At 41.6% G+C, this 9,881-nt stretch overlaps 1 protein-coding gene across 1 annotated transcript; it reads right to left on the bottom strand.

The window, feature by feature from the left end:
• Positions 1 to 5,588: 5,588 nt before the first annotated feature.
• LOC117131000 lies at positions 5,589 to 7,315 on the bottom strand. Its single transcript, XM_033283493.1, has 2 exons — positions 6,415 to 7,315; positions 5,589 to 5,935 (listed from the first exon to the last, which is right to left on the bottom strand). Exons 1-2 carry the CDS (start codon positions 7,211 to 7,213, stop codon positions 5,928 to 5,930), a joined length of 807 nt encoding a protein of 268 aa, XP_033139384.1. The 5' UTR covers positions 7,214 to 7,315; the 3' UTR covers positions 5,589 to 5,927.
• Between the last annotated feature and the right edge of the window lie 2,566 nt (positions 7,316 to 9,881).

The raw sequence follows: 9,881 nt of genomic DNA on the forward strand, positions 1-9,881 counted from the left end.
GAGCAAATTAAAGAAATGTATGAATCTGATCCTGACTTTCAAGAAGCTTATAAATCATGTGCTAAGTATGCTTCTGGACATTATTTTAGGCATGATGGATTCTTATTCTATGACAATCGTTTATGTGTGCCTAATTGCTCTTTGAGAGATCTATTTGTCAGGGAATCCCATGGAGGAAGCTTGATGGGTCACTTTGGTATAGCAAAAACCCTTAAAGTTCTGCAGGATCACTTCTATTGGCCGCATATGAAAAGAGATGTGGAGAGAATCTGTGGAAGGTGCACAACTTGCAAGCTTGCAAAGTCTAAAGTTCAACCCCACGGTTTGTATACTCCTTTGCCTATTCCCACCCATCCTTGGAATGATATATCTATGGATTTTGTTATGGGTTTGCCTAGAACTAGGACTGGAAAGGATTCTATCTTTGTGGTTGTTGATAGATTCTCTAAAATGGCACATTTCATAGCTTGCAATAAAACTGATGATGCATTACATGTAGCTAACTTGTTCTTTAAAGAAGTTGTACGTTTGCATGGAATGCCTAGGACTATAGTTTCAGATAGAGACACTAAATTCCTTAGCTACTTTTCGAAAACATTGTGGTCTAAACTAGGAACTAAGCTATTGTTTTCTACTACTTGTCATCCACAAACTGATGGGCAAACTGAAGTAGTTAATAGAACCCTAGGAACTCTCCTGCGTACATTCATCAAAAAGAACTTGAAATCATGGGAAGATTACTTGCCTCATTGTGAATTTGCATACAATCATGCTATGCATTCTGCTTCTAAGTTTTCTCCTTTTGAAATTGTTTATGGGTTCAATCCCATCTCACCTTTGGATCTAATACCTTTGCCTGAGTGTGAAAGAGTTAGTATGGATGGGAAAAAGAAAGCTGAGATGGTTCAGCAGATTCATGAGCAAGCTAAGCGCAATCTTGAAGAGAAAACTAAGCAATACGCCAAACAAGCTAACAAGGGAAGGCGTGAGATGATCTTTGATGTTGGAGATCAAGTATGGGTTCACTTGAGGAAGGAGAGGTTTCCAAAGGAGAGGAAGTCTAAGCTAATGCCGCGGATTGATGGTCCTTTTGAAGTCACCAAGAGGATCAATGACAATGCCTACAAACTTGATCTGCAAGGTAAGTACGATATAAGTGATAGCTTCAATGTTACTGACTTGATCCCTTTTGTTGCAGATGAGCCAGATTTGAGGACAAATCCTTTTCAAGAGGGAGGGGATGATGTGATCATGGACCAACTACCTAATGCAGATGATGAGGATCTAGATAAGCCGGCTGATGAAGATGTCCTAGCCTTGCCTAAAGGACCTATGACTCGATCAAGATCAAGAAAGCTCACGCAAGTTATTGGAGGATTGGTTAAGATGTCATGGAAGCAAGAGGAATGTCTTGGTAGAAGCTTGATCAACCAAGACACACTTATCACCATTCAAGCTACTTCACCATCAAGCTGATCATCAACTAAGCAAGCAATCTTTGCGTGCTCTTTTTCCCTATCTTTGGTTTTGTCCCAATGGGTTTTCCAAAGATAGGTTTTTAACGAGGCCATAGATTTGCTTCTCAAATCTCTTAGTTGATGATCTCGATCCAACCTTATCCCGGATCAACCTTATGTTACATTATGTCTTTCATTTCATGTTTTTGTTTTCAAACTTGTCTTTTGTTTCTATTTCCAAGAGAAACCGTGTGCCTTTACTCTCTTGATAGTTTTCGAGAAGCTTGGAGTCTGTTCCAACTTCTCTTATATAAGTGTACTTTGAAACCCTCATGAATAACAATTATCTTTTATCAAAACCCTTTCTTTGTTCTCTCTATTACTTGTTCGCGAGTTATTGAGTGTTCTTGTTGGTGTGTAATATCCAACAGCCCAAGAGTGTCTATCTCGGTGTGTCATATCCGATCTAGTCACTTAGGAGTATCAAGAAGCCTTTCCGCAGCCTCTTGTGTCACCAATCGATCCACAACCTTGTAGAGCTTGAGTCTTTGATTCGTTCTAGCAAGGATCTATCCCATACTATCCAGAGAAGCAATCTAGGGACGTATTACCTTTGGGATAATGTATCAGGTACCATTGCTTGAGCCTCACTAAAGATGTTCCTGGTCAGTTCCTAGCTTCTCTAAGATGGCTGAGAAGTCTGTTGAGAGGGGGAGATCCAAACCAGTTCTATGAAGAGGGCAAGCCGTGTGTGAAGTGTTGATCAGCCTCACTAGTGTTTTGAAGATGATCTGGTCGTGTCCTAGCTTCTCTAAGATGGCTGTGAAGTCAGTTGAGAGGGGGAGACTTCAAACCGGTTCCATGAAGAGGTGAAGCTGAAGTGTGAAGTGTGAAGTGTGCGCAAAGCTGTGAAGAGTTGCTGCACCTGTTAGGCCGTGATCCAGAGCTTCTTGTGTCCAACCACACTGGTTCTAAGGCACAAGAGCTCACTGGCCAATCCCTAGGCTTTGGAGAGCTCTACTCTTTTTCCCTTGCAAGGTTTTGTCCCAATGGGTTTTCCTTGTAAGGTTTTTAATGAGGGAGACTCTTCAGAGTTCCAAGCTTGGCTTAGGATCTCCTAAAGTCAAGCTTGAGGGGGAGTGTTGAACTGAAGAGAAGATGGAGCTTGTACAATAATAGGGCAAGCTCTAGAAGATGTCCAGAAGAGTTCAATCAAGCTTCAGAAGTTATTAGAAGCTGATGCAAAGAAGAGACAAGATCTAAGAAGTGTCTTGAAGGTGTATACAAGACATTGGAGGAGTTTGGGAGATTATGGTTGATGGTGCAAAGATAGGGATCGGCCTGTACGGACGGACGTACGGATGGTACGGACCGTACGGACATGATCAACCCAAAACTTATCAGGTAGACCATTTGAGCACATTTGAGGAATGTGCAATCTTAGGGCACAAGGTGTACGGTCATGACATCCGTACAGCCAAGTCTGATCATGTCTTGGGAGACAAGGCAAGGAGAAGGGCGTGTGAGACTATCCAAGGGAGAAAGATCCATTTGGTATATTCAAAGATGCCTTAGGAAGCAACCAGGAAGGTGCCTTTCTCTCCAGCTCACACAGACCAATCACAGCCAAGTATTCAGTCCACAAGACAGCTCATGACAGCCTGTAAAGGCCAGACTCGCCAAAGACTCCCATTGGCCAAGCATGTGATGATTCTGGTCCATAGAATTCAAATGGGCGCTCCCCTTTATGCTGACTTCACATGCTTAGGTTATCTGATGAATTCAGCCTCCATTTATGTATTTAAGCTTCTTGTAAACAATTGAAAACATTAAGTGAGTATGGGGGATTTCCCCTCTCCTTCTCTAATCTCTAAACACTTATTCTCTTAGTCACTCAGTCTCTTAATCTCATTCTCTTTAGTCTCTTAAACACTTAAACACTCTCACCCATCTCTGTTCTTAAATCACCTAGAACTAAGCTCTCATCTTTCTCCATTGGAGTTTATACACACATACACACAACCAGAGTAGAGATCTCTTTAAAAATCGTATTGCATATGCTGGCTCACTTGGTTCACCGCAAAGCATATGTCCGGTCGTGTGATTGTGAGGTAGATGAGCTTCCCTACTAGCTTCCTGTACAGCTTTGGATCATGAAAGGCCTTGCTGTCTTCAACCTCCCCCTCACGTGGAACCTTGTATCCATCTTCAAGGGGCATCTTTGCTGTCTTATCTCCTTGGATACCTGCATCTTTCAAAAGATCAAGTGTATACTTCCTTTGGGAAATGAACAATCCTTCCTTAGATCTACACAACTCAATTCCAAGGAAGTATTTCATTTCCCCTAAGTCTTTGATTTCAAACACAGATTTCAAAAACTCCTTGGTGGCTTTTATACCAGCCTTATCACTACCTGTTATGATAATGTCATCAACATATACAAGTAGGCAGATTATACCTGAAGGTGTAGTGAGGGTAAAGAGGGTGTGATCCAACTCTGACTTCTTGAACCCACGCCCATTCAGAGTAGTGCTCAGCTTGTTGTACCATGCTCTAGGTGATTGCTTTAACCCATAGATTGCCTTCTTGAGTCTCAATACATTCCCCGGTTTCACCAGATGCTCTAGGCCTGGTGGTGGATGCATATACACTTCATCCTCTAGCTCTCCTTGAAGAAAGGCATTTTTCACATCCATCTGCCAAAGCTCCCACTCAAGGTTCACAGCAAGAGACAATACAATTCTTATTGTATGTAGCTTGGCAACAGGAGCAAAGGTATCAATGTAGTCTTCCCCATATGTTTGAGTGTATCCTCTAGCCACCAGTCTTGTCTTCTTTCTCTCAATGGTTCCATCAGGTAGATACTTAATGGTGAATATCCACTTGCTGGTTACTGCCTTCTTTCCTTTTGGCAACTCACTTTCAAACCAAGTGTCATTCTTTATCATGGCATTTGCTTCATCTCCAACAGATTCCTTCCAATCTTGATGTAGCATTGCTTCTTCATATGATCTTGGTATACTACTTTCATCTAGGCTCATCATGAATGCGCAATGCTCCTTTGGATAACAAGCAAATGAACACACAGCTTGAGAAGGATGCTCCACAGCCTGGGCATTGTAGTACACTCTCGTGTTTACCCAGTTGGAAGCATCTCTCTTCAGCCGTGTGCTTCTCCTTAATGGTACCTCAGCTGGTGTTTGCTCTGGTGCTTCTACTTCAGTAGCTTCCACTCCTCCTTGTTCTGGTAGCTCATTAGGCTCTTCATTACTTGGTTCAGCTCCACCTTGATCAGGATGATCCGCAAAATCTTGATTCTCATCTGGCTCAATTCCATTCCCTCCCTCATGATCAAGGTGAGATGGTTCTTCAGCTTCTTGTCTTTCAGATGACTGATTCTCTGTCGACTCCTGGGACATTCCAATTCCAAGACCTTCTAGTATCTGTCTCAAGCTTGTAGCTCTATCTGAAGGTTGTGAAAGATCCTCCAGCTCTTTCCAATCTTTATCTTCATAGTAGCTCTTCTCTTCAAAGAACTTGACATCTCTTGATACAAGAACTCTCCTTGACTCAGGAACAAAGCACTTGTATCCCTTCTGTGTGGTTGAGTATCCTATCATCATAGCTTTGATACTCTTTGCTTCCAGCTTGTTTCTCATCTCTCCCGGAATAAGAACATAGCTTACACACCCAAACACTCTTAGGTGATCTAGGACTTGTTTGCTGTTGTTGAGAACTTCATAAGGAGCTTTATCTTCCAGGATTTTGGTTGGAATCCTATTGATTAGGTAGCAAGCCGTGATCACAGCATCACTCCAGAATCTCTTTGGCACTCTCATCTGGAACATCATTGATCTAGCCACTTCCATAAGATGTCTGTTCTTCCTCTCAGCCACACCATTTTGTTGAGGTGTATAAGGGCAACTCGTTTGGTGAAGTATCCCATGTTGAGCTAGATGGTTCTTGAATGCATGACCAGTATACTCTCCACCATTATCAGACCTGAAAATCTTAATCTTGGCATTATACTGGTTAGAAACATATGATTGAAAGTTTCTAAATGCATCTAGAACCCTATCCTTTGTTTTAATTAGTGTTATCCAGGTGTATTTGGATTTCTCATCTATGAATGTGAAAAAGTATTTGTAATTGTCCCTAGATAAGCATGGAGCAGTCCATACATCAGAGTGAACAAGATCAAAGCATTTATCATAGATAGTAGTAGATCTCTTGAACACAGTCTTACAATGTTTTCCCAAAATACAAGCTTCACACTCATTATTTTTAAACATGACACCTGGTAACATTAAGCTTAAGGCTCTAACATGTGGATGTCCTAGCCTAGAATGCCACAATGCACCTTTACTTAACACAGAACTCAACAAGCAACTAGAACTAGAAATGAAAGAAAGGTCTTCAAGTAAATAAAGGTCTCCTTTGGTTACTCCTTGCCCAATCAACTTACTGCTTTCAATATCCTGAAATTTCACATCATTAGGACTGAAAATAACATTGCATTGAAGATCATTGGTACACCTCTTAACAGATAATAGATTAGAAGTAAACTCAGGCATGTACAAAGCTTTAGAATCCTTATTAAACAGTTTCAAGTCTCCTACACCTCTAATAGGAATTCTATCACCATTTGCAATCATTACATGCCCATGAGCCGGTTCTATGTTCTTTATAAGGCTATCATCACTTATCATATGATGTGAAGCACCTGAATCAATAATCAATGGTTTTATTCCTTGAGCAATATGATTCCTAGGTGATTCTTTTACCAGTTTCAGTTTATCAATGAGATCAAGCAATGTGGATTCATTTCTAGACATCCTATCAGCAGCAAAGGTTGTATATCTATCTGGTTCATTTCCCATTCTATCAAAGTTTCCTAGCAAGCTATCACAAGTTCTAGGCAACACATGAGCAGTATAGGAATAACCGAGGGCTTTACCAGACTCTTTAAGGGCTTTGATCAAGGCATCAATGTCTGACTTCTTGATCACCTCATGATCCATGTTCTTCACAGCTCCTTGGTGGTGAGAGGTTAAGGCTCTTCCTTCACTTTCACCCGCAAGACCAGATGAGCCAGCTCCTGATGCGCCAGCTTCACTTGTCTCTGCAGAAAGGTGAGCTCTTCCCTCTCTCTCCTTGTTGAACTTGGCCGGCTTCAAATGGGGGTGTAGGATCCAGCACTGACTCCTCTTGTGTCCCGGCTTCTTGCAATGGTCACAGTTTCCACTGAACTTCCTTTCCTCTCCACGGTAAGCAGCCTTGTTTGCTTGGATTGCTTCAGCCTTGTTGGACAGAGCCATGTCTCCTTTCCCTCCAAACATACCAAGTGACCCCTCTTCCTTCTGAATCTGCGCACACACTTCCTCCATAGTTGGAAGACTCGGCATCCTCAACATGTGCTTGATCACATCATTGAATGGAGGATCTAGTGTCAACAGCAATCCGAACACCTGATCCTGCTCCCTCCTCTCCATGAGTAGCTCTTGATCCGCGGTGCTTGGCCTCAATGATTCAAGCTCAGACCACAAGGATCTATACTTGCCCAAATGCTTGGTGAACTCTTCTCCATCTTGTACCAGTGTGTTGATAGCCTTCTTAATCTCATACACGCGGTTTAGATTGGTAACGTTCCCAAATGTCTTCTGGAGTACCTCCCACAGGTGTTTTGGAGTCTCGCAGTAGCTGTAGGCCTCCAAGAGATGCTCTTCAAGGGACCCTTGTAGCACTGAAAGCACCATCAAGTCTTCTTGAATCCACTTCTTCTCGGCAGCAGCAACTTGATCTCCCCCACCTTCATCTCCTTCTCCGTCTTTAGCCACTGGCTTGGTTGCATCATCCGTGATGTGACTCCATAGCCCTAGCCTCCCAATGGCTGTCTTTACCAGCCTTGACCACAACAGGTAGTTACTACCACCCTTCAACGCAACAGGAACTGTAATGACCTTGTAGTTTCCCTCCATCTTGCTTTGTTAGAACCGAAAAGAAAGTATGAAAGAGTATGAACTGAAGCTGAAGAACACTCTAAATCTCAATACCAAAGCCAACCTGGCTCTGATACCATATGATTTTAGAGAGTTGAACAGGTATTGAGAGATTTAGAGAAAGATTAAAGTGAGATGAGATGATTTATGAGATGTAGAAGAGAAACATGATGAACTAGAGAGAGAATATGATGAACTCGTGTTAATCATTAATCAAGGAAGAGTTTACAATATATAGAGAGAGACATTAGGGTATTCAGAAACACTAAGCATGTGAGGTCAAGGATAAGGTTGCTTTAATTCAAATGTAAACCAATGGGGAGGATCACACGCTTATGGCATCTTTTGGTGAGACTCCTTTTGCCTTTACAGCCTGTGCCAGACTGTCAGGATAAGCCGCAGCCACTCTATCCATCCAAACGGTCATATCTTCTAAGGTAAAACTTCTTTGGCCGTTTAACCCTTTCACCCGGGTAACTTCCCACTTGGTCGAGTTATGGATCGACCCGGACAGTACGGACGGTACGGCCGGTACGGCCTCTTGTACGGCCTGGTCGATCCCTAACCTTCCTTCCCTTTGCCTCCACATTCTCACATCCTCAACTCCTTAAGCCATCTCCCCATATACTGAACAACTCATTTTAACACAAATCAGGTGATCCCAGTTTTCCTGTTTGGGAATATGACAGCTTCTTTGTCATTCTAATCAAACCAGGATGAATCGCGATGTAAGAAGCTTGATTTTGATACATAAAGTAGTGGAGAATCACCAGGAAGTCGAATAAATTTCATAGGAGTTAGGATGAAGAAGTTATCCCACTTTCAAATCAGGTGATCCCAGTTTTCCTGTTTGGGAATATGACAGCTTCTTTGTCATTCTAATCAAACCAGGATGAATCGCGATGTAAGAAGCTTGATTTTGAAACATAAAGTAGTGGAGAATCACCAGGAAGCTGAATAAATCTCATAGGAGTTAGGATGAAGAAGCTATCCCACTTTCAAATCAGGTGATCCCAGTTTTCCTGTTTGGGAATATGACAGCTTCTTTGTCATTCTAATCAAACCAGGATGAATCGCGATGTAAGAAGCTTGATTTTGATACATAAAGTAGTGGAGAATCACCAGCAAGTCGAATAAATCTCATAGGAGTTAGGATGAAGAAGCTATCCCACTTTCAAATCAGGTGATCCTAGTTTTCCTGTTTGGGAATATGACAGCTTCTTTGTCATTCTAATCAAACCAGGATGAATCGCGATGTAAGAAGCTTAATTTTGAAACATAAAGTAGAGGAGAATCACCAGGAAGCCGAATAAATCTCATAGGAGTTAGGATGAAGAAGCTATCCCACTTTCAAATCAGGTGATCCCAGTTTTCCTGTTTGGGAATATGACAGCTTCTTTGTCATTCTAATCAAACCAGGATGAATCGCGATGTAAGAAGCTTCATTTTGAAACATAAAGTAGTGGAGAATCACCAGGAAGCTGAATAAATCTCATAGGAGTTAGGATGAAGAAGCTATCCCACTTTCAAATCAGGTGATCCCAGTTTTCCTGTTTGGGAATATGACAGCTTCATTGTCATTCTAATCAAACCAGGATGAATCGCGATGTAAGAAGCTTCATTTTGAAACATAAAGTAGTGGAGAATCACCAGGAAGCTGAATAAATCTCATAGGAGTTAGGATGAAGAAGCTATCCCACTTTCAAATCAGGTGATCCCAGTTTTCCTGTTTGGGAATATGACAGCTTCTTTGTCATTCTAATCAAACCAGGATGAATCGCGATGTAAGAAGCTTGATTTTGAAACATAAAGTAGTGGAGAATCACCAGGAAGCTGAATAAATCTCATATGAGTTAGGATGAAGAAGCTATCCCACTTTCAAATCAGGTGATCCCAGTTTTCCTGTTTGGGAATATGACAGCTTCTTTGTCATTCTAATCAAACCAGGATGAATCGCGATGTAAGAAGCTTGATTTTGAAACATAAAGTAGTGGAGAATCACCAGGAAGCTGAATAAATCTCATAGGAGTTAGGATGAAGAAGCTATCCCACTTTCAAATCAGGTGATCCCAGTTTTCTTGTTTGGGAATATGACAGCTTCTTTGTCATTCTAATCAAACCAGGATGAATCGCGATGTAAGAAGCTTGATTTTGATACATAAAGTAGTGGAGAATCATCAGGAAGCTGAATAAATCTCATAGGAGTTAGGATGAAGAAGCTATCCCACTTTCAAATCAGGTGATCCCAGTTTTCCTGTTTGGGAATATGACAGCTTCTTTGTCATTCTAATCAAACCAGGATGAATCGCGATGTAAGAAGCTTGATTTTGATACATAAAGTAGTGGAGAATCACCAGGAAGTCGAATAAATCTCATAGGAGTTAGGATGAAGAAGCTATCCCACTTTCAAATCAGGTGATCCCAG

This window comes from Brassica rapa, unplaced genomic scaffold (assembly GCF_000309985.2).
Source record: "Brassica rapa cultivar Chiifu-401-42 unplaced genomic scaffold, CAAS_Brap_v3.01 Scaffold0774, whole genome shotgun sequence".
Taxonomy (NCBI): domain Eukaryota; kingdom Viridiplantae; phylum Streptophyta; class Magnoliopsida; order Brassicales; family Brassicaceae; genus Brassica; species Brassica rapa.